The 25,564-nt window shown below is 42.3% G+C and overlaps 1 protein-coding gene and 1 non-coding gene across 2 annotated transcripts in view; one reads left to right on the plus strand and one right to left on the minus strand.

Annotated features, from left to right (window-relative positions):
• LOC129861111 (NUAK family SNF1-like kinase 1) overlaps positions 1-25,564 on the minus strand; it is a 71,342-nt gene that overhangs the window by 32,155 nt on the left and 13,623 nt on the right. The window contains exons 2-3 of the mRNA XM_055932252.1: positions 9,436-9,556; positions 9,185-9,336 (exon numbers count right to left, since the gene is read on the minus strand). Of these exons, the coding sequence (XP_055788227.1) occupies positions 9,185-9,336; positions 9,436-9,556 (273 nt within the window). The remainder of the gene's footprint in view (positions 1-9,184; positions 9,337-9,435; positions 9,557-25,564) is intronic.
• trnag-gcc (transfer RNA glycine (anticodon GCC)) lies at positions 10,036-10,105 on the plus strand. The gene has a single exon. It is a non-coding gene; the product is annotated as a tRNA-Gly (tRNA).

The raw sequence follows: 25,564 nt of genomic DNA on the forward strand, positions 1-25,564 counted from the left end.
CATTATGGCCAAACAGTTCAATTTTTGTTTCATCAGACCAGAGGACATTTCTCCAAAAAGTACGATCTTTGTCCCCATGTGCAGTTGCAAACAGTAGTATGGCTTTTTTTAATGGCGGTTTTGGAGCAGTGGCTTCTTCCTTGCTGAGCGGCCTTTCAGGTTATGTTGATATAGGACTCATGTTACTGTGGATATAGATACTTTGTACCTGTTTCCTCCAGCATCTTCACAAGGTCCTTTGCTGTTGTTCTGGGATTGATTTGCACTTTTCGCACCAAAGTACGTTAATCTCTAGGAGACAGAAGGTGTCTCCTTCCTGAGCGGTATGACGGCGTGGTCCCATGATGTTTATACTTGCATACTATTGTTTGTACAGATGACCGTGGTACCTTCAGGCCTTTGGAAATTGCTCCCAAGGATGAACCAGACTTGTGGAGGTCTACACATTTTTTTCTGAGGTCTTGGCTGATTTCTTTTGATTATCCCATAATGTCAAGCAAAGAGGCACTGAGTTTGAAGGTAGGCCTTGAAATACATCCAGTACACCTCCAATTGACTCAAATTATGTCAATCAGAAGCTTCTAAAGCCACAACATCATTTTCTGGAATTTCCTAAGCTGTTTAGAGGCACAGTCAACTTAGTGTATGTAAACTTCTGACCCTCTGGAATTGTGATAATTGAAATAATCTGTCTGTTAACAATTGTTGGAAAAATGACTTGTGTCATGCACAAAGTAGATGTCCTAACCGACTTGCCAAAACTATAGTTTGTTAACAAGAAATTTGTGGAGTGGTTGAAAAACGAGTTTTAATGACTCCAACCTAAGTGTATGTAAACTTCCGACTTCAACTGTAATTCTCCTTTGACCCACCAAGTTTCCCTCTGGTATTAGGAGTAGGATTTTGTGTGTTTAGCGGTGCAATGATTGCCTGTTGCTTCATTTCACAACCTGAGAAGAGAAACTGCAGTGATCCGGATTTTTGGGGATTAGCTCACAGGTGGCTGGTGTCACCTTAACTGGGGAGGACAAGCTCATTGTATTGGCTGGAACGGAATTAATGGTATGGTATCAAACACATGGTTTACAAATGTTTTAATATCACTCCATTCACTCTATTCCAGCCATTATTATGAGCCGTCCTCCCCTCACCAGCCTCCTGTGGCTTAGCAGTACCATGTTTGCCTGTTGCTCTGTTTCAAACTAAGTGGGTTAATTGCAACCAACATTGAGCACTGCCTCAACATGAGGTGACCTCTCGTTAAACCAAAAAAATGCGCTAAGATCACCCGCCCACACACCTGATCTCAATTGCAACCACTACTGGCCACCATACTACTGCTCCCTAAAGCTGATCTCAGTGTGTTAACTTTAAGTCCTGGATACTGTCAACAACAAAAAATTGCTATTAGGCCTGGCTCGCATTTGGTGTTCCAATTCATCCCAAAGGTATTCGATGGAGTTGAGGTCAGGGCTCTGTGCAGCTAAAATGTTTAACTATTTAGCCCTCTGGTGGGAATTATCTTGGGTATAAATTAAACCTAATAATATTTGAGAAGACTAAGCACATATTTACCTATTTGAAAATAATTCAATACAACTGAAATTTGGTATTTCCTCATTTACCAGAGAGAATCTACAATTTCCTCTACACATTTTATTAATGTAAAGCTTGTTGGTATACTTACTTATCATTTCCAATTTAGATAAAACTTAATACAATTTGGTCATTTCTTATTAAAAGGAGTATTCCTAAACTGTCTACATCTAATATTGGTAATTTCATCAAGCCAATCATGATTGAGTTAATATAATCTTTGTTGTCATTAAATGATAGTCTAATCAAGGTATGTCAATTGGCAAATTATATTCTAATGTGGCCCAAACACAGCAGGTAGCTTAGTGGTTAGAGCTTTAGGCCACTAACTGAAAGGTTGCTGGATCGAATCCCAGAGCTGACAAGGTAAAAATCTGTCGTTCTGCCCCTGAGCAAGGCAGTTAACCCACTGTTCACCTGAGCATGGCAGTTAACCCACTGTTCCCCTGAGCAAGGCAGTTAACCCACTGTTCACCTGACCATGGCAGTTAACCCACTGTTCCCCTGAGCATGGCAGTTAACCCACTGTGCCCCTGAGCATGGCAGTTAACCCACGGTTCCCCTGGTGCCGAAAACGTGGACGTCGATTAAGGCATCCCCCCACACCTCTCTTATACAGAGGGGTTGGGTTAAATGCGGAAGAGACATTTCAGTTGAAGGCATTCAGTTGTACAACTGACTAGGTATCCCCTTTTCCCTTTCCCGTATGTCTATAATGTACTCTATTGTACTTTACTCTACAGTAAACTTGAGTGGAGTATAGTTCAGTACTACAAGTGATGGGGGGAAAGAAATCGATACAGTTACATCGCAGGATATTATTTTTGACTATATATTTTTGCGCTAGTTGACTGTACCTGCACCAAAACTCCTGTATTTTTCCTTCATAGATATTTAAAAATAAGATGGAGAAATAGGGAGCCAATTTGTTTTTGGCACTTTTATTTCGATGACTGATGAAAACTAGTTTTATCATGGCTCTCTCTTGTCCCTCTGCAGCAGACATATGGTGAGCAATATGTTTGGAACATCGAATCGCAATACATATAGAATTGTGTGAATCGCAATACATATCGTATCGGCACCTAAGAATCGTGATATCGTATCATGAGTTCTCTGCAAATTCTCAGCCCTCGGTGCCTTCAGAAAGTATTAACACCCCTTGACATTTCCCCCAAAATTTTGTATTACAGCCTGAATTATTTAATTGATTAAATTGAGAGTTTGTGTCACTGATACCCCTCTGTCGAGCAGTGAATTTCAAGCACAGATTTGACCACAAAGATCAGGGAAGTTTTCCAATACCTTGAAAAGAAGGGCACAAATTTGAACAATCAGACATTTAATTAGATATATATCGGTACCACGGTACCAAAATGTTATGATACCAACATTTTAGAAGACGTAGTACCATTTTATATAGTAGTGAATATGTTCCTCCAACCAATCAAAAGAACCCGCTGGGCAACAGCAGCTGGTCTCTCAATGTGCCAATCCACTTGTCTTTTACGCCCATATAATGTGCGGCGTATGTCATCAACCAGTAACATCCCTTACTGGGCCCTACCCATCAATCACTCACCTTCCAAGTGTGTGTGTGTGTGTGTGTGTGTGTGTGTGTGTGTGTGTGTGTGTGTGTCGGGGAGACAGTGGAAGAGAAAATGAAGACCTGTTTTTTCCCCCCTCTTTCCCTTCAGAATCAATGCAGGCCTACATGAATACAAACCCAGCCCACCCTGACCCTCCCAAAGCTGTTTGATAACCTGAAGCATTATGAACCACATTCAAGAGAGGACAAGAAAGCTGTGTGGACCACATGCCAGTGCCAGAGAAGTGGGAATTTAAACAACTCGTGAGGAAGCTGAACCACAAATACTATATGTGCTACCAGAACTTCTTCATGAATACAGAGATACCAAAGCTCTACAGCGAAACATAAAGGCTCAATTTGAAGACATCCACTGCTACTCATGCGCCACTGATCTCTGGACCAGCAGAGCAATGAATAGATACATGGTTGTGACTGTTCAGTTCGTTGTTTCAGATACCTGGGACATGCAATCATGGTGCTTGGGCTGAACAGCGACCACACAGCAGAGAGCCTAAGAGAAGCACTGGACAAGACACTGAAGGAGGACTGGGACTTGCTACTAACAGAAAACACATCCAATAACTGCAAGGCATTCTTAGATTACATTTGGATCCCATGTTTTGGGCACAACCTAGATCTGGCAATCAACAAGGCACTGAACATTGACCGTGTTGTGCAAGCTTATCCAGGCTGCGAAAAACAGTGTCAGGATTTACAAGGTCAGATCCTATGAATAGGCAGCAGGAAGCTAAACTGGATCTTCTGTGCTTACCAGACCAAAAGCTCATCCACGATGAACCAACAAGGTAGGGCTCAGCCTGCGAGATGGTAGAATGCTTTCTTACACAAATTAAATCAAATGTTGAATACAATAGGTGAAGACTTTACCGTGAAATGCTTACTTACAAGCCCTTAACAATGCAGTTCAAGAAATAGAGTTAAGAAAATATTTACTAAATAAACTAAAGTAAAAAATACAAAGTAACACAATAAAATTAAAATAACGAGGTTATATACAGTACAGGTACCGAGTCAATGTGCGGGTGTACAGGTTAGTCGAGGTACAGCCAGCTGTTTGCGCAGTTCTTTCTGATAGCACTTCTTGTTATCTTATACCAAAGACGACTGTAGTCATTACACTGGAGATAGTGAAAGATGTCCTGGCTCCACTAACAGGATTCCCAGATGCCCTAAGCAGGGAGAAAACACACAACCCTCTCCTCAGTTCTCCCACTACTGTGAAAATCCACTCAAGCCTTACTGTTGCTAAGAAAGATGGCAACTTGGCTACAGAGATTAAGGAGAAAGTGTTCATTTCTCTAGCGCAGTGACAGTCTGAACTCATTCTCTGTGTGTGTGTGTGTGCGTGAGTGAGTGAGTGAGTGAGTCTAAACAACAGACTTTTAACTCGGAGGACCGAACTGTTGCTTATGGGATTGGGGAGGTTTTCCCCTTCTCTGTCCCATTTTTAGGGAAGCCTTTTTATTTGCTCCCCCAAAAGTGACTTTGAAGTCTGATTTCTGGTAAATTTGTGCAACAAAATAAGCATTTTATTTAAATAAAAATTCACTGGAGAGTAAAGATGGTTTCATGCAGTATTGTTCTGCTTACTGCCACAATGACATGTCAATCATTATGTAAGGGTTAATTAACAAGGTGCTATGCTTTCTCTGGAAAATAATGCATGCACGATGCGGAAGGTGTGTGCCACGGCACGCAGCGGAGGCACATTTTACCTGTGGTATCGCGATACTAGGTCTGGTATCGTATCGTTAGTAAACTGTTGGTATCATGACAATACTACATTGAATATGTATACACCTTTGAGCATGGTGAAGTTATTAATTACACTTTGGATGATATCAATACACCCAGTCCAAAAAAAAGATACGGCCATCATTTCTAACTCAGTTGCCGTAGAGGAAGGAAAGCACTCAGGGATTTCACCATGAGGCCAAAGGTGACTTTAAAATAGTTACAGAGTTCAATGGCTGTGATAGGAGAAAACTGAGGATGAATCAACAACATTGTAGTTACTCCTCAATACTAACCTAAATGACAGAGTTAAAAGAAGAAAACCTGAACATTATACAAATATTCCAAAACATGCATCCTGTTTGCAAGAAGGCACTAAAGTAATACTGCAAAAGATATGGCAAAGAATTCCCTTCTTGTCCTGAAAACAAAGTGTAATGCTCGGGGCAAATCCGACAACACATCATTGAGTACGACTCTTCATATTTTCAAGCATGGTGGTGGGTGCATGGTGTTATGTCATCGGCAAGGATGCTTGTCATCGGCAAGGACTAAGGAGTTTCTTAGGATAAAAATTAATGAAATGGAGCGATGCACAGGAAAAATCCTAGAGGAAAACCTGGTTCAGTCTGCTTTCCAACAGACACTGGGAGAAGCATTCACCTTTCAGCAGGACAGTAACCTAAAACACAATGCCAAATACGGTGGATTTGCTTATCAAGACGACATTGAATGTTCCTGAGTGGCCTAGTTACAGTTTTGACTTAAATTGTCTTGAAGGTCTATAGCTGTCTAGTAGTGGTGTAACGGATCGTAGTTGATCCGCGATCCGTACGGATCACCCCCCACGGTTCGGCCCGCATGTGTACCGCGGATCAATTGCAAAGTTTAACCATCATAGTGTGAAATACAGTTTTACTGCCGCTGTTACTTTTTAAAGTAATAATTCCCTAAATCTTGATGCAGAGCTGCAGTGAAAAGATAAAGACAAGATGTGTGCTGTGTTTTACTCTGAAACCTGAAGGTTGACTTGATCATTTAAAAAAAGCAGTTGTGTGTTCTGTTCACGTGAACGGAGCATGTTGAATCACAATGAATCAATCCTGGATGCTCGCGTTGCAAAAAGCAAAGAAGAAAAAAAGAGCAGTGACAGCCATGGCTGGGGGAGGAGCTGAAGAACTGGAAAAGCCTCCCGCTTCATTTAAGTCTCATGTATGGGTGCATTTTGGCTTCCCTGTCAAATATGATGACGGAAGAAGGGTGGTGGACAACACCATTACGGCGTGTAAGCATTGTGTCTTAAGAAAGCCGTATGTTCATGGAAATACATCGAGCCTGGCCACAGATTTAAAGCGGCATCACCCTGGTGTGTCAGTGACGGAAGCCAACCCAGCGAAGAGACAAAAACTTGTCACCGCGGCATTTAAGCAGCACTTTGCTGCAGAATCAGACCCGGCTGAAGCCGTCACCAAATCTATTGGGATGTTTATCGCTGCAGACATGAGGCTGTACTCTGTTGTGGAAAAAAAAGGGTTTCAAAATATGGTGAAAGTGCTTGAGCCACGCTAGGAAATCCCCTGGCGCACTCACTTCAGTATGAAGATCATGCCAGATCTTTATGAACAGGAAAATATCAAAATTGGCGACAAATTATCCAAGACATCCTCTATTGCCCTCACCACAGACGGGTGGACCTCCAGGGTAACAGAAAGTTACGTGACTGTGACTGCTCACTACACCACAGAGGAGTGGTCCTCCAGGGTAACAGAAAGCGACGTGACTGTTCACTACACCACAGAGGTGTGGGAGATGTGAAGTCCGGTGCTACAGACACGCCCCCTCAGAGTCACACAGGCACAAATCTGGCGCAGGTACTGCTGGGAGCAGTAGCAGAGTGGAAGCTAGAGAGGCCCAATAGCAATATCCCAACCACCACAGATAATGCCAAGAACCAAGTAAATGCAGTGATAGAAGCTGGATTGGGGCCACAGATAGCTTGCTTTGCACATGTGATCAATTTAGCATCCCAAAGGGGAATCTCAGTGAACCAGATGGACATCTTCAGGAAGGTGGTTTCCTTTTTCCACCGAAGCACATCAGCCGCTCATGTGCTTAAGACCAAGCAAGAAATGCTACAGCTACTGACCCACAAGCTCATACACGATGTCACAAAAACATGGACCTCCACATATGACATGTTGGAGAACTATCTTGAGCAGCAGGCAGCGATATACTCTGCGCTGACAGACAAGACCCTGGAAAAACATGAAGACATCGTCACCTTGTCTGATGATGATGTGAAAGTGGCAGAGGAGGTCCTCCAGGTCCTCCAGGTGCTCAAACCCCTCAGAGGTCTTCTACCTCTGAAAACAAGGATTCTACAATCCATGGCACCAAGTGAGGAAGACAGCACCATCACTAGAGATGTCAAGGCTGCCATTAGAGAGGACCTGAACCCCAGATACCCCCCTAATGTACAGGACTACCTTCATAGATCTACTGCACTGGATACAAAGTTCAAGTCCCTGTCTCACCTAGACCCTGCCCTACACCGGAGGACATACAGTGATCTCACCACTGAGATTGTGGCCACTGAAGAGGTAAAAAAATAAACAAGAGTGAATTACTTCAATAATAAATATACTGCAGTCTAATCAGTCTATGCTATTGCTATTAGAATCATCCATCTTTGATTTTGAATAATAATGGCTTTTATTAAATGTTATTGACAATTATAGTTCTATGAAATCTGAAAATAAATAATTAGTTAGTGTTGTTGGATTCTGGGTAAACTTTGAACATTGTTATACGCATAAGCATAGTATATAAAGGAAGAGATTGGTTTTTATGATAGAAGTTAATGGTTCTCTGTAATGTGCTCAGTGGACAGCAGGGAGTCACGGGTGGACATCTGTGGATTAGGCGAAGGAGGGGTTGAGGTCAGGAGGTCAGGTCAGATCCCCTGAAGGAAGTAATAAGGGTTAATTATTCTATAACCCTCTTCCTGTCGAACAATAAGATGTAAGGATTGGAGAGAAGAAGTAGTGCCTAAAGTAGAGTATATATACTGGTGGTGGTGGAAACATGTCTTTGTCTGAATTACAGCTGTAACGACCCTTTGGGAAGAATTAAACTTGGTTAAGCTTCTCTAGTGTCGGTGAGTTATTTACTCTGAAAAAGTAGAACCTAACAGTTTAATAGATCAAGTAATTTTTTCTGCAATGTGTGTAAATACCCTCACATTGCCATGATGGCAAGATGTTACCTGGCTGTGCCTGGCACCTCAATACCTAGCGAGAGGGTGTTCTCCACAGCAGGGGTCATAGTGACTGCAAAGAGGTCTACCCTCTCCCCAGACAATGTAGACATCCTCATCTTTTAGAAAAATAATGAAGTTATAAGCTCAGGTCTGCTTTGCTTTCATTCTTTTTCTACTTTGTTTTGATGTGGACACAGGCTATTTTTTCATTCACTATTGTTCAAAGGAAAAAGGTATTATGCCTGATATTGCACTTTAATTGAACAATTGAGTATTGAATATTATATTTTAAGATTTTATTTTAACATTGAAAAGTTCCTTGCTTTAAGTGTTCTTTAAGTAATACATGGAAAGCAAAGTTATATTTGTCTCGCTTTTTTTTGTTGCTGATCCCAAAAAATGATCCGAAGCGTGAGTTTAGTGATCCGTTGCACCACTACTGTCTAGCAGTGATTAACAACCACCTTGACAGAGCTTGAAGAGTTTTTAAATAATAAAAAATGGGTAAATATTGTACAGTCCAGGTGTGCAAAGCTCTCAGAGACTTACCCAGAAAGACACAGCTGTAATTGCTGCTAAAGGTGATTCTAACATGTATTGACTCGGGGTTGAATACATAGCTAATAGCTAATCAAGCTACATCAGCTTTATTTTACATTATAAAAAAATAATAATAATCCTCGACCTTGACAGAGTATTTTATGTAGATCGTTGACAAAAAAAATGACATTTTAATTTTAATCATACTTTGTAACAAAATGTGGAAAAGTAATGTGGTGTGAATACTTTCTTAATTAAGGCACTGTAAGTGTATAAAGTATTCCCCCCATCACTCCTGAAAAGAGAGACTGCAGCACACACGGATCTAGGATTCATCACATTAATTAGCAAATAATTATGCTAATTTAAATACAATTATTGTGTGTGTGTGAACACTCAAGCATTTCTGTGTGAGCCTGTACAGTATGCGTGTGTGTGTTTACCATGTGGCAGTAGTGCACGGCGGAGGTGATTTGTCTGAAGATGTCTCTGGCCTCTGTCTCCACCAGTCTCCTCCTCTCATGGACGTAGTCATACAACTCCCCTCTGCTGGCGTACTCCATCACTATCACTATCTTATCACGACTCTCAAACACTACACAGGACAGGGAGAGCACAGAGAAAGGTTACATTGTGTGTGTGTGTATGTCTGCGATGTTTTCCTTTCAGTGTGTGTGTGTGTGTGTATTCTCACCCTCGTGGAAGCGTATGATGTAGGGGTGTTTGAGGGCCGAGGTGATTTCTATCTCTCTCTGGATATGAACTCTGTCCAGATCATCAGTGATGCTCTCCTTACGAATCGACTTGATGGCCACCTGAGAACACACAACACCAGACACACACAGCGTTAGACTTCATTACGGTTATACACACACCTCCGAGCTACAAGATAGAAGATTAATGAGGGCAAAAAACGGTTTAATCATTTTTAGAATGAGGCTGTAACGTAACAAAATGTGGGAAAAGTTAAGCATTGTAGGATTTACTCCGAAATAAGTACTAGTAGAAAATATTAACTTTTCTTTTGGATTGCATTTGTCAACAAGTTAATTATTGCTAAACCTCTAGAATCATTCTTTTAGATCAGTCAGGTATCTCAAATATGTTTATTTTCACATCCTCGTTGCAAACAGGCTGTAAGTATTATGTAACAACACTCTAATTACATTGTACTGCCTCTCATTTAATGGTCCTTCGAGACGGATAGCTAAATAATAACTCAACATATTTCAACTTCTGGTTCACTTCATCGAGACTGTTATATTACTCTCGGGGAGATTTTATCTCTATCAAAGCATTGGTGGTCAGTGGTAGAATTCTCGCCTGCCACGCGGGAGGCCCGGGTTCGATTCCCGGCCAATGCATGGTTTCCTTTTTTGGGGGGGCATTTTGGGATCTACTCACATAAGTAAATTCTGGTCTATAGAGCAGTCTTCCTTTATCTGGTCTATAGAGCAGTCTTCCTTTATCTGGTCTATAGAGCAGTCTTCCTTTATCTGGTCTATAGAGTAGTCTTCCTTTATCTGGTCTATAGAGCAGTCTTCCTTTATCTGGTCTATAGAGCAGTCTTCCTTTATCTGGTCTATAGAGCAGTCTTCCTCTATCTGGTCTATAGAGCAGTCTTCTTTTATCTGGTCTATCTTCCTGACTTTGTCCCCATGGGGAAATTTTGTTGCAGTGTCATGTACACATTTAAAATGGCGTTTAAATACAAAACAAAATTGACAATACAACTTTCATAACAGTTACGTACCAAGAAATAAGAAATAAAACAGAAAATAAAAAATAAAAAAAGACTAGCCTGCTGGCCTTACGGAGTCGATGGGAACATTCGCCCGAGCTATTTAGGAGGGATATCACACCTGGCACAAATGATTGTCTCGTTCTGTTTTTCCTGCTGAGGGGTGCCCTATACCTGCGCCCAGAGGGGAGTAGTTCAAAGTCCAGGTACAGGGGGTGGCTTGGGTCTAAAATTATTTTGTGAGCCTTGCAGAGGGCCCTGACCTTAAAGATCTCATCCAGGCCTGTCTGTTTGACTCCAAGTACCTTGCTTGCTGTGGTAATTTTCCTTCTCAGCATATTTCTCTGGCTGACAGTGAAATTGCCAAACCAACAAACAATACAAAAAGTTAAAATTCTCTCAATAAAAGATTTGTAAAACAGAGTCAATATAGTACAGTCTACGTTAAAAGATCCCAGCTTTTTGAGAAAGTACAGTCTCTGTTGGCTCTTTTTGTAGATCAGGTCTGTACATTTACTCCACTGAAGCTTATTGTCCAAAAGGACACCCAGATATTTATATTCCTCTACAATCTCTATATTCTGACCTCTGATAGATGTTGCAGAGGTAGATGTTGTACGCTTCCTCAAGTCTATGCACATCTCTTTGGTCTTGTTGGTATTGAGGACCAAGTGTGAATCCTCACACTACTCTACAAAGTCATCTAGGACCTATCCATGATGTTCCTCGTCATCATGCAACAGGCTGATCAAGGCAGTGTCATCAGCAAACTTAACGAGGTGTCTGTCAGTATGGGAACTAGTACAACTATTAGTGTACAAAATGTACAGAAGTGGGGACAAAACACATCCCTGAGGAGAGCCTGTGTTGGTGTTGGATTGGGGACAAAACACATCCCTGAGGAGAGCCTGTGTTGGTGTTGGAGTGGGGACAAAACACATCCCTGAGGAGAGCCTGTGTTGGTGTTGGAGTGGGGACAAAACACATCCCTGAGGAGAGCCTGTGTTGGTGTTGGAGTGGGGACAAAACACATCCCTGAGGAGAGCCTGTGTTGGTGTTGGAGTGGGGACAAAACACATCCCTGAGGAGAGCCTGTGTTGGTGTTGGAGTGGGGACAAAACACATCCCTGAGGAGAGCCTGTGTTGGTGTTGGAGTGGGGACAAAACACATCCCTGAGGAGAGCCTGTGTTGGTGTTGGAGTGGGGACAAAACACATCCCTGAGGAGAGCCTGTGTTGGTGTTGGAGTGGGGACAAAACACATCCCTGAGGAGAGCCTGTGTTGGTGTTGGAGTGGGGACAAAACACATCCCTGAGGAGAGCCTGTGTTGGTGTTGGAGTGGGGACAAAACACATCCCTGAGGAGAGCCTGTGATGGTGGTGGAGTGGGGACAAAACACATCCCTGAGGAGAGCCTGTGTTGGTGTTGGAGTGGGGACAAAACACATCCCTGAGGAGAGCCTGTGTTGGTGATGAAGTGGGGACAAAACACATCCCTGAGGAGAGCCTGTGTTGGTGATGAAGTGGGGACAAAACACATCCCTGAGGAGAGCCTGTGTTGGTGATGAAGTGGGGACAAAACACATCCCTGAGGAGAGCCTGTGTTGGTGATGAAGTGGGGACAAAACACATCCCTGAGGAGAGCCTGTGTTGGTGATGAAGTGGGGACAAAACACATCCCTGAGGAGAGCCTGTGTTGGTGATGAAGTGGGGACAAAACACATCCCTGAGGAGAGCCTGTGTTGGTGATGAAGTGGGGACAAAACACATCCCTGAGGAGAGCCTGTGTTGGTGATGAAGTGGGGACAAAACACATCCCTGAGGAGAGCCTGTGTTGGTGATGAAGTGGGGACAAAACACATCCCTGAGGAGAGCCTGTGTTGGTGATGAAGTGGGGACAAAACACATCCCTGAGGAGAGCCTGTGTTGGTGATGAAGTGGGGACAAAACACATCCCTGAGGAGAGCCTGTGTTGGTGATGAAGTGGGGACAAAACACATCCCTGAGGAGAGCCTGTGTTGGTGATGAAGTGGGGACAAAACACATCCCTGAGGAGAGCCTGTGTTGGTGATGAAGTGGGGACAAAACACATCCCTGAGGAGAGCCTGTGTTGGTGTTGGAGTGGGGACAAAACACATCCCTGAGGAGAGCCTGTGTTGGTGATGCGTATATCCGACACGTGGGGACCTATTTTGACTCGCTGTGAGCGTTGGCTCAGGAAGTCCAACAGCCACAAAACCAGCCCCCCATCTAAGGAGAAGTCCTGAATGAGTCTCTGTGCCAGAATGTAGGGCTGGATTGTGTTGAAGGCAGAAGAAAAGTCAACAAACAGAACCCTGACATGGGATTTGGCACCCTCTAGATGTCTATAGACCATGTTAAGGAGGGTAAGAATGGCATCATCAACTCCTCTGCTAGGCTGATAGGCAAACTGAAATCGGTCGAGGAGCTTCTGGGTGACACTGAGAATATGACTTTTCACAATTTTCTCAAGGCATTTCATTACTAAGGATGTCAAGGCGACAGGGCGGTAGTCATTCAGCACAGAGGTATTAGATGCTTTAGGAATTTGTATAATTATAGATTTTTTCCACAACACTGGAACGTGTTGCTGGTTGAGTGAGGATTGGAAAATGTCTGTAAAAACACCAGCCAGTTGTTCAGCACAGTGCTTTAACACATGTCCACGTATTTTGTCTGGGCCTGGGCTTTTGTATGTGTTACATCCCCTGAACAACTTTAGAACATCAGACTGTTGGACAACAACTCTCTCAAACATTTGTAATGATGCTTCCATTTGTTTTACCTCCGACACAAAGTTGTCTGATTCAAATCTTGAGAAGAAAACATTCAGTTCATTAGCCATGTTCTGGCCCTCATGTCTCCCAAGGTCAGCATAGAGCAGTCTTCCTTCTATCTGGTCTATAGAGCAGTCTTCCTTCTATCTGGTCTATAGAGCAGTCTTCCTTTATCTGGTCTATAGAGCAGTCTTCCTTTATCTGGTCTATAGAGCAGTCTTCCTTTATCTGGTCTATAGAGCAGTCTTCCTTTATCTGGTCTATAGAGCAGTCTTCCTTTATCTGGTCTATAGAGCAGTCTTCCTTTATCTGGTCTATAGAGCAGTCTTCCTTTATCTGGTCTATAGAGCAGTCTTCCTTTATCTGGTCTATAGAGTAGTCTTCCTTTATCTGGTCTATAGAGCAGTCTTCCTTTATCTGGTCTATAGAGCAGTCTTCCTTTATCTGGTCTATAGAGCAGTCTTCCTTTATCTGGTCTATAGAGTAGTCTTCTATCTGGTCTATAGAGTAGTCTTCTATCTGGTCTATAGAGTAGTCTTCTATCTGGTCTATAGAGTAGTCTTCTATCTGGTCTATAGAGCAGTCTAAACATCACGTACTGTGAGCTAGTGATAGGTGAAAAAAAATCGATACAGTTACAGTTACATATCGAGATATTATTTTTGAAAATATATTGTATCGTTTTGACAATATTGCAATATTATTTTTGCGCTAGTTGGCTGTACCTGCACCAAAACTCCAGTATGTTTCCTTCATAGCTTGTTCTCCATCTTCTTTTTACATAGGGAACCAATTTGTTTTCAGCACTTTTATTTCAATGACTGATCAAAACTCGTTTTCTCATGGCTCTCTCTTGTCCCTCTGCAACAGACATGGTGAGTGAGCAATATGTTTGAAACGGCAAATTGCAATAAAATCACAGTATCGAATCGCAATACATATAGCATCAGCACCTAAATATCGTGATAATATCGTATCTTGAGGTCCCTGGAAATTCCCAACCTTACCATGATACAGGCATAACCATGGTGATGCTTTATTTGTCCCTGTTGTTTGTCTGTCCAGGGTTAGGTCCCAGCAACAAGAAATTCCTCACTAGTTAAATCCCCGGGCCAACACTTAATTCACTCACTCTTCCTTATCTCTCTCAAACTTAAAATTGCCTCGTTAAGGAAGACAGGCAAACACACAATTCACGAGTTTCCAATCACACACAAACGTAAAGTCCCTGGGTAGAGGTGATTTTTGGGGTGGAGGGTAACAGCAGGCAGAGGCTGCAGTGTTCACACACTGTTCACTTAATCTCAGAGCAATCACTAGGGTTCTCAAAGCTCTCTCTCTCTCCTCTCTCCCCCCTCCCTCTCCCCCCTCCCTCTTCCCCCCCCCACTGTTCTTCCAGTTGGGTCACAGTTCTAGAATGTTCAGCTGCCGGAAAGAACTCTGGGACATCAGAAGATGGTATTCACACGCTCTCTGGGCCAACACAGTTACAAAACACACACACACTCCTGGGACTCCCTGGCTTAGATACTCATGCTTGCTTGATCAGCCACCAGAGATCCATGTCTTGTAAACTGTGTGGACGTGCTAGCAGGGTAATATCCCACTAGAGAGAACAGTGATGTAACCACACCTCTGAGTTTCCCTACAGACTCCACATCTCATCATGTAGGGGATTGTTTGTGTGTGTGTATGTGTGAGGAACTATTAGTCCAAGTATCTGAATGACCTCTAAAAATATGTGGATCATTTCAATCATTTGTTTGTGTAAAATACTAAAGGCTGACCCGGTTGGACCATGAATAACAGGTATTACTAGATAGATACATGTGCCAGAGGATATGGTCCATCCACCACAGGTCTGTCGGGTATGGAACGTCATTTGAGTCTTTGCGTGTCAAGAAATATACACGTCAATTAACATTATCTGACGTGTCAAATAAGCTTGACCCGAATATGACTGTACGTCACATAATAATTTAACACGTTCATACATTTCTTACGTAGTTATTACACATTGATTACACTATAACTCGTATTCCATGTCACAACGATTCACCGATACGTATGCTATGATGCTGGTAAAGTTTTTTGTCTGCCGGACGAGCGCAGACACTTCCCCAAGCTCTGGACAGTGCTGGTCGTAAAAAAGCTAGTTAGCTGATGGATGCGCACAATGTTCTTCCCCAAAAACATACCAAAATGACAATCTAGCTAGCTAACTACCTAGCTAAGTGTCATCATCTAAAATACCCATACATTTATAAGACAGTTCTTATTTGATTAATGGTGGTCGGACCCACCTATGTGAATGTAACAGTTTTAACTTTAGTCCGTCCCCTCGCGCGAACCAGGGACCCTCTGCACACATCAACAACAGTCATCCACGAAGCATCGTTACCCATCGCTCCACAAAAGACGCGGCCTTTGCAGAGCAAGGGGAACCACTACTTCAAGGTTTCAGAGCAAGTGACGTCACCGACTGAAAGGCTGCTAGCGCGCACCACCGCTACCTAGCTAGCCATTTCACATCGGTTACATGAAGCTAGCCACAATAAGGATTAGCCACATCAGTGGACTTTGCGTTTAGCTTTCAAAATAAAAGTCTCAATGAAAGTCATCCAAATAATACAAATAGTGGAATCATGCCATAATGAAACAGATCATGCTAAACGAGGTTGGAATGTTCTTATATAAATTCAACAAAAGACAATAATTTGTTAATTTGACAAAGATCTGTTGAAATCACACTGGTTGTATTAGACTTTAAAATTTCATTGGGCGCATACTTATTTCACTGTACAGCCTTACCTATAGATTGTGGATCAATGACATGGGGTATCAGTCTACTCAGTGACACCCAGAGAACATTAGCGTCGTAGCTCTTATTGCGGGACTCTGAAACCACTGTGAATTGAGACACATTTATTGTACCAGTCAACCGACTATGTGTATTGAACACTATTCCAGAGGAAAAACCGTACAACGTGGATGTTTTGGAGCCAGATAACTCTTGAAAAGGAGTTTGGGGAAAAAAAGCACTTGAGTACTGAGTAAGCTGATATCCCATTTCATTGATCCCCAATCGTTAGGTAAGGCTGTACAGTGCAATATGAATGTCAATACGCACAATAGGCTGACTGGGGAGGTGATTTCCCACAGTCAAAGTCCCGCAATAAGAGCTACGACACTAATATTTCCGTAAACTCTTCACAGTTGTGTTCTCTGGGTGTCACTAGACTGATACCCCATTTCATTGCTCCACATTCCAACATTCCAACCATGTTTAACATTATCAAGTCTAAATTTGGGACGATTTCAACAATTGTAACCTTCTGCATCACTTTCAAAGAGGGACTTTTATTTTAAAGGCAAACCGCAAAATCCACTATTTTGGCTAATCCTTATTGTGGGTAGCTTCACAACACATATGCTATGGCTTGACGGGACCAGGTTAAGTCAGATCAAATCAAATTTTATTTGTCACATACACATGGTTAGCAGATGTTAATGCGAGTGTAACAAAATGCTTGTGCTTCTAGTTCTGACAATGCAGTAATAACCAACGAGTAATCTAACCTAACAATTCCACAACTACTACCTTATACACACAAGTGTAAAGGGATAAAGAATATGTACATAAAGATATATGAATAAGTGATGGTACAGAACGGCATAGGCAAGATGCAGTAGATGGTATTGAGTACAGTATATACATATGAGATGAGTAATGTAGGGTATGTAAACATAAAAGTGGCATAGTTTAAAGTGGCTAGTGATACATGTATTACATAAAGATGGCAAGATGCAGTAGATGATAGAGTACAGTATATACATATACATTATATTAAGTGGCATTGTTTAAAGTGGCTAGTGATACATTTTTGATCAATTCCCATCAATTTCCATTATTAAAGTGAGCTGGAGTTGAGTCAGTATGTTGGCAGCAGCCACTCGATGTTAGTGGTGGCTGTTTAACAGTCTGATGGCCTTGAGATAGAAGCTGTTTTTCAGTCTCTCGGTCGGTGCTTTGATGCACCTGTACTGAACTCGCCTTCTGGATGGTAGCGGGGTGAACAGGCAGTGGCTCGGGTGGTTGTTGTCCTTGATGATCTTTATGGCCTTCCTGTGACATCGGGTGGTGTAGGTGTCCTGGAGGGCAGGTAGTTTGCCCCCGGTGATGCGTTGTGCAGACCTCACTACCCTCTGGAGAGCCTTCTGGTTGTGGGCGGAGCAGTTGCCGTACCAGGCGGTGATACAGCCCGACAGGATGCTCTCGATTGTGCATCTGTAGAAGTTTGTGAGTGCTTTTGGTGACAAGCCGAATTTCTTCAGCCTCCTGAGGTTGAAGAGGGGCTGCTGCGCCTTCTTCACCACACTGTCTGTGTGGGTGGACCAATTCAGTTTGTCCGTGATGTGTAAGCCGAGGAACTTAAAACTTAGTACCCTCTCCACTACTGTCCCGTCGATGTGGATAGGGGGGTGCTCCCTCTGCGGTTTCCTGAAGTCCACTATCATCTCCTTTGTTTTGTTGACGTTGAGTGTGAAGCTAGCTGGCTGCTTATAATGTTGGTTTTGGGCAACAGGGTTTAGTAGCAGACTAGCTACTTATTTCAATAGAAGTACAACAAGTGGCTACCTAGCTAATACTTATTCACATGGGATTCCTAAATCATTGCTAAGAATATTGAAAATGACTAGTTTCTACTGTTCTTTGTTTTCAGGCTGTTTGCATTGGTGCTAGCTAGGTACCGCAGAAGTTGCTGATAACATCTGTATCGAAGATATTTGCAAACATATTTGATCCTGCTCGTTTGATCCTGATCTAATTTCAAATGCTCACTCAGACGTTTTCGCATTCGGTCGAACAAATATTGCCTCATTAAGAACGCGGTATTGTACAGCTTTGACAGTGATCGTAATGGTGGAGCTTGGCTTCGCACACATTTCTATAATAGAATTGTGTTATTTGACGTGTCAAATAAAAAACTTATTTGACGTGTAGCTTTTTTTACACGGCGTTCTATAGTCAGGCAAGGACAAGTCCAAGATATCTCCAGAACAGGTTTATTCAGATACTGGGTTCAACACACCACACTCCTATGTATTGACTGCTCACAGTGAACGTGCGAGTGTTAACGTGTTTCTATGGAGAGAACAGAAAGAATAACCATGAGTATAGGCTTACATACAACTATACAGGCCCATAGAATAGACTGTGGAGGTATACATGCTGCTATATAGAAGATACTAAATGACTTGGTGTACACAATCTCTGCCATGATATAACGTAAGTGGTAGGGTTAAATATTTTCCTGGTATTTTACAAATGTTCCATCCCAAGAATAAATCCCTTTTCTCTCGGGTGACCCGGGATTTCCTGCCAAACCCGGAAGTGTCATTCTAAAGCATGGAAATATGTCAGGATTTGATTGGAGCTTTGATCAGCATGAAAAGTCTACCGTAGCCCGATGAGCATTACATTGAAGTCATTTCTGAGCCAAAGCCCAAAAAAGCCCAAATGATTGTGCCGTTATCCAATACATAGCCTATGTTTAAAAGCACGGAAATCGACTCTGCCGCATGAGCATGCTCAATTTCCGCGGTTATAAACCCAGGGTCGTTACAATATATAGGCTACCGCACATTACGCACAACAAAAAAACATAAAAGCCCATAGATGTAGTTATGCTCTCTTGTTTAAATAAACAAAACAAGCTCCAATAGGCTAATCTTTCAGTGTGGACTGTATATTATATGGACTGGAATTACACACCTCAAGTTAATGCACAAGCACGGTGAACCGTGCTAAACCCAACAATGCAGCAATCAATAACAATGTAATACTAAAAATAACAAGGTAGAACAAAAACACACAAGAAATAGGAACACAAGAAAGTACAGTGCATTCAGAAATTATTCAGACTTTTTCCACATTTTGTTATGTTACAGACTTATTCTAAAATGGATTAAATAAACATCAAGTCTGGGCTCTGACTGGGCCACTCAAGGACATTTAGAGACTTGTCCCAAAGTCACTCCTGCGTTGTCTTGGCTGTGTACTTAGGGTCGTTGTCCTGTTGGAAGGTGAACCTTTGCAAACAGTCTGAGGTCCTGAGCGCTCTGTAGCAGGTTTTCATCAAGGATCTCTCTGTACTTTGCTCCGTTCATCTTTGCCTCGATCCTGACTAGTCCCCCGGTTCCAAACATCTTCCCTTTAAGAATGATGGAGGCCACTGTGTTTTTGGGGACCTTCAATGCTGCAGACATTTTATGGTACCCTTCCCCAGATCTGTGCCTCAACACAATCCTGTCGGAGCTCTACGGACAATTCCTTTGACCTCATGGCTTGGTTTTTGCTCTGACATACACTGTCAACTGTGGAACCTTATATAGACAGGTGTGTGCCTTTCCAAATCATGTCCAATCAAATGAATTTATCACAGGTGGACTCCAATCAAGTTGTAGAAACATCTCAAGGATGATCAATGGAAACAGGATGCATCGGAGCTCAATTTCAAGTCTTATAGCTATGGGTCTGAAAACGTATGTAAATAAGGTATTTCAGTTTTTTAGTTTTTCTAAATTAGCAACAATTCTGAAAACCTGTTTTCGCTTTGTCATTGGAGTGGCTGTGCGTGTGTATAGAGTCAATATGAATGTATGTGCATATTATGTGTGTGAGTGTGTATGGGCCTGTGAGTGTCCTCGACACGCTGTACTGCAGCCCTGTTGATGTGGGTCGTGTTAAGATAATTCCATTTTCAGTTTGAATTATAACTTAACCCTGACCTTCACCACGCAGTCGTTGGTGAACAAGAAGTACAGAAGGGGACTAAGCACACGTCCCTGTGGGGCCCCAGTGTTGAGGGTCAGCATGGCAGTCAGCCCGTCAGGAAGTCCAGGATCCAGTTACAAAGGGAGGTGTTCAGTCCCAGGGTTCTAAACTTGGTGACGAGCTTGGAGGAGACAATGGTGTTGAATGCTGAGCTGTAGTGAATGAACAGCATTCTCACATCGATATTCCTCTTATCTAGGTGGGTGACGGCAGTGTGGAGTGCAATTGAGATTGAGTTGTCTATGGATCTGTTGGGGAAGTTTGCAAATTGGAGTGGGTCTAGGATGTCTGGGATGATGAAGTTGATGTGTGCCATAACAAGCCTCTCAAAGCACTTCATGATTACAGATGTGAGTGCTACAGGGCAGTAGTCATTGTGGCATGAAGCCTTAGAGTTCTTGGGGACAGGAATGATGGTAGTCATCTTAAAACATGGGGATTACAGACTGGGACAAGGAGAGGTTGAAAATTACCATGAATATTCCTGCCAGCTGTTCTGCGCATGCTCTGAGCACGAGCCCTGCAATACCGTCGGGCCCAGCGGCCTGCCAGGTGTTGAGCTTATTAAAAGACCTTACTCATGTCGGCCTTGGAGAGCGAGATCACCCAGTCCTCTGTGTCGGTGGCAGCCCTCACACCCAGCACGATGTTGTTATTGTTGAAGCGTGCATAAAATGCATTGAGCTCGTCTGGTAGGGAGGCATCGTTTGGAAGATCACGGCATCCTTTGCATTCCGTAATGGACTGTAGCCCCTGCCACAAATGGCAGGCGTCAAAGCCTTTGTAATATGATTCCACCTTACTCCTAGATTGTCCTTTTGCTCGTTTGATGACTCTGCATAGGTCATAGCGGGACTTCTTGTACTTGTTCCTGTCCTCAGCCGTAGCCCACATTATCTTGAAAATCAAATCAACACTAGAAACGCCTGACCTTTCAGCCTATAAATACCCGCTAGAGAATGTTGAGAATGTTGCTGGGTGTCACATTTAGCATACGCTTCAGATGCATATCAACCTGCAAGGTGCACAAACAAACACCAAGCCTTGATAAATATTGCATAAACAATTGTATGAATTAATTGCATGAAGAAATATTATTGGAAATATATCCATGTAAAAATATAACAATAAAAAATATTTGTTTAGATAGAGTAAAGGACATGTTTTGTATAATATTACAAAGTCCTGGTGAAAAAAGTAGGCCAAAAGCCAATTTCTGACACTTCCAGTCAATGAGGCATGAACATTCTAACAGTAATAAATCCATTTCATATTTGCTATGTGACGAATAATAATTGGTTGTGTTTATAAAAGTCGTAAGTAACATTAGAAAACTAAAAAACACACACACACTATACATTTATTAAACATAAGAATGAGTGTGAGTTTGTCACAAGCCGGCTCGTGGGAAGTGACAAAAAACTCTTGTAGGACCAGGGCCCAAATAATAATACATTTTGCTCTTTATTTAACCATCTTACATATAAAACCTTATTTGTTAATTGTTAAATTGTGAATAACTCACCACATGTCAATGAGACGGGTGTGCTCAAAAGGATGCACATAACTCTGCAATGTTGGGTTGTGTTGGAGAGAGTCTCAGTCTTAAATCATTTTCCACGCACAGTCTGTGGCTGTATTTAGTTTTCATGCTAGTGAGGGCCGAGAATCCACTCTCACATACACTACCGTTCAAAAGTTTGGGGTCACTTAGAAATGTCCTTGTTTTTGAAAGCACATTTTTTTGTCCATTAAAATAACATCAAATTGATCAGAAATACAGTGTTGACATTGATAATGTTGTAAATGACTATTGTAGCTGGAAACGGTTGATTTTTAATGGAATATCTACATAGGCGTACAGAGGCCAATTATCAGCAACCATCACTCCTGTGTTCCAATGGCACGTTGTGTTAGCTAATCCAAGTTTATCATTTTAAAAGGCTAATTGATCATTAGAAAACCCTTTTGCAATTATATTAGCACAGCTGAAAACTGTTGTGCTAACTAAAGAAGCAATAAAACTGGCCTTCTTTAGACTAGTTGAGTATCTAGAGCATCAGCATTTGCAGGTTCGATTACAGGCTCAAAATGGCCAGAAACAAATAACTTTCTTCTGAAACTTGACAATCTATTCTTGTTCTGAGAAATGAAAGCTATTCCATGTGAGAAATTGCCAAGAAACTGAAGATCTCGTACAACGCTGTGTACTACTCCCTTCACAGAACAGCGCAAACTGTCTCTAACCAGAATAGAAAGAGGAGTGGGAAGCCCCGGTGCACAACTGAGCAAGAGGATATGTACATTAGAGTGTCTAGTTTGAGAAACAGACGTCTTACAAGTCCTCAACTGGCAGCTTCATTAAATAGTACCCTCAAAACACCGGTCTCAACGTCAATAGTGAAGAGGCGACTCCGGGATGCTGGCCTTCTAGGGATAATGAATCCAGTTGTTTGTGTCATCCGTTTCGGGAACGTACCTGCATAATTGCGCACCCAACTCACTCCGGTGCTTCGCTATATCACATTTGACATTGTCCGTACGCTTGAGTTCAGTTGCACACAAAAAAATCATACAATGATGGAAAGACCTGTGTGTTGTCCTTGGTAATGCACAGAGAAGAGCTTCAAATTCTTAATCATAGCCTCAATTTTGTCCCGCACATTGAATATAGTTGCGGAAAGTCTGTAATCCGAGATTCAGATCATTTAGTCGAGAAAAAACATCACCCAGATAGGCCAGACGTGTGAGAAACTCATCATCATTCAGACAAGTGAAAATGATGGTCAGTAAAGAAAACTTGAAGCTCATCTCTCGATTCTAAACAATGCCCCTTGATAACCAGCGCACGTCTGTATGTTGTAAAAGCGTTACATGGTCGCTGCCCATATAATTTGGATACTGCTTTAAAGCAGCACCAACTGAGCCACTCAGTACTTTAAGTTGATTCCCTACAAAGGTCAATACATTTTCAATGTTGTTGAATTCCATTTTAATGCCTGGATTCCGTGAGGGCCCTAATTATCATATTTGAACCCGAATGAGGATCTCGACTCTACAAACTCTCACAGTCTCACGTCAGAATTAGATGTTCATCCATGTTTCTCAAACGTCAAATTTCAAAGATATTTAAAATGTCAAATTTCAAAGTGTATAAGGCATTTACTATGAATTCTTAAGGTTAGGCATTAAATCTGAATGGTTAAGGTAAGGGTTACGGTTTGGGATAGGATTAAAACAAAAATATCAACCTTTGGAATCAGAGGCATATGCTTATGCCCATCCGCCATCCCCAATGCCTTAGCAAAACCGAAACCTACTTGAAGGTAACATCGCTCACTGTTGCCCCTAGTGGCCGGTTTCCACATCATCTCCCAACATCAAATACTGACTTGTACCATTGGTGACCTGTCTGCTCCACTACCTATTGTTCACCATCTTCATCAAATGTTTTCATAATTTATCTGCAGATAATCGCCAAAAAGCATAGGCCTACCAGTAGCCCATGCAAATTAAGGAGCCAAATGAACAACTCTCTCACCAATGTGATTTGGTAGGCTACACTGACTGACGATATGACAGTCACTCACCAGGTGTAGGATCCTAAATTATTTTCCAATTGTTTCGTTCAGAACAGAACCACTATTTTTTTTGTTCAGTTCCACTGTTCCGACCAGCAAAATAAAGTTCTGAACTGGTTCGACCCCCCCCCAAAAAAGTACTGGTTTATATAGTTCCTTTTTTAACCTGTGAAATCAACCTTCTTTTTTATATTTAGCTCAATAGATGACTTCACCAATCAGTGTGGCTAAAGCAGGCAAGCTAGTTGTTTATATGCGTGATGGACAGATGTGTAGCCTATGGCGATAAATTATTACCCCTGGTGAGAGACTCATATCGGCAGTCAGTGTAGTCTACCGAATGGCAGTATTGATTATCATTTAAAAAATATATATATATTTCACCTTTATTTAACCAGATAGGCTAGTTGAGAACAAGTTCTCATTTACAACTGCGACCTGGCCAAGATAAAGCAAAGCAGTGGTCACAAACAACACTGAGTTACACATGGAATAAACAAACATACAGTCAATAATACAATAGAAAAAGTCTATATACAGTGTGTGCAAATGAGGTAGGATGAGGTAAGGCAATAAATAGGCCATAGTGCCGAAACAATTACAATATAGCAATTAAACACTGGAGTGATAAATGTGCAGAAGATGAATGTGCAAGTAGAGATACTGGGTTGCAAAGGAGCAAAATAAATAAAATAAATAACAGTATGGGGATAAGGTAGATGGATGGGCTATTTACAGATGGGCTATGTACAGGTGCAGTGATCTGTGAGCTGCTCTGACAGCTGGTGCTTAAAGTTAGTGAGGGAGATAATGAGTCTCCAGCTTCAGTGATTTTTGCAGTTCATTCCAGTCATTGGCAGCAGAGAACTGTAAGGAAAGGCGGCCAAAGCAGGAATTGGGTTTGGGGGTGACCAGTGAAATATACCTGCTGGAGCGCGTGCTATGGGTGGGTGCTGCTATGGTGACCAGTGAGCTGAGATAAGGCGGGGCTTTACCTAGCAAAGACTTATAGATGACCTGGAGCCAGTGGGTTTGGCGACGAATATGAAGCGAAGGCCAGCCAACGAGATCATACAGGTCGCAGTGGTGGGTAGTATATGGGGCTGACAAAACGGATGGCACTGTAATAGACTGCATCCAATTTGTTGAGTAGAGGGTTGGAGGCTATTTTGTAAATGACATCGCCGAAGTCAAGGATTGGTAGGATAGTCAGTTTTACGAGGGTATGTTTGGCAGCATGAGTGAAGGAGGCTTTGTTGCGAAATAGGAAGCCGATTCTAGATTCATTTTTGGATTGGAGATGCTTGATGTGAGTCTGGAAGGAGAGTTTACAGTCTAACCAGACACCTAGGTATTTGTAGTTGTCAGAACCGTCCAGAGTAGTGATGCTGGACAGGCGGGCAGGTGTGGGCAGCGATTGGTTGAAGAACATGCATTTGGTTTTACTTGCATGTAAGAGCATTTGGAGGCCACGGAAGGAGAGTTGTATGGCATTGAAGCTTGTCTGGAGGTTTGTTAGCACAGTGTCCAAAGAAGGGCCAGAAGTATACAGAATTGTGTCGTCTGCGTAGAGGTGGATCAGAGACTCACCAGCAGCAAGAGCGACATCATTGATGTATACAGAGAAAAGAGTCGGCCTGAGGAATGAACCCCGTGGCACCCCCATAGAGACTGCCAGAAGTCCGGACAACAGGCCATTCGATTTGACACACTGAACTCTGTCTGAGAAGTAGTTGGTGAACCAGGCGAGGCAGTCATTTGAGAAACCAAGGCTGTTGAGTCTGCCGATAAGAATGTGGTGATTGACAGAGTCAAAAGCCTTGGCCAGGTCGATGAATACAGCTGCACAGTATTGTCTCTTATCGA

Source organism: Salvelinus fontinalis, chromosome 8 (assembly GCF_029448725.1).
Source record: "Salvelinus fontinalis isolate EN_2023a chromosome 8, ASM2944872v1, whole genome shotgun sequence".
NCBI lineage: Eukaryota > Metazoa > Chordata > Actinopteri > Salmoniformes > Salmonidae > Salvelinus > Salvelinus fontinalis.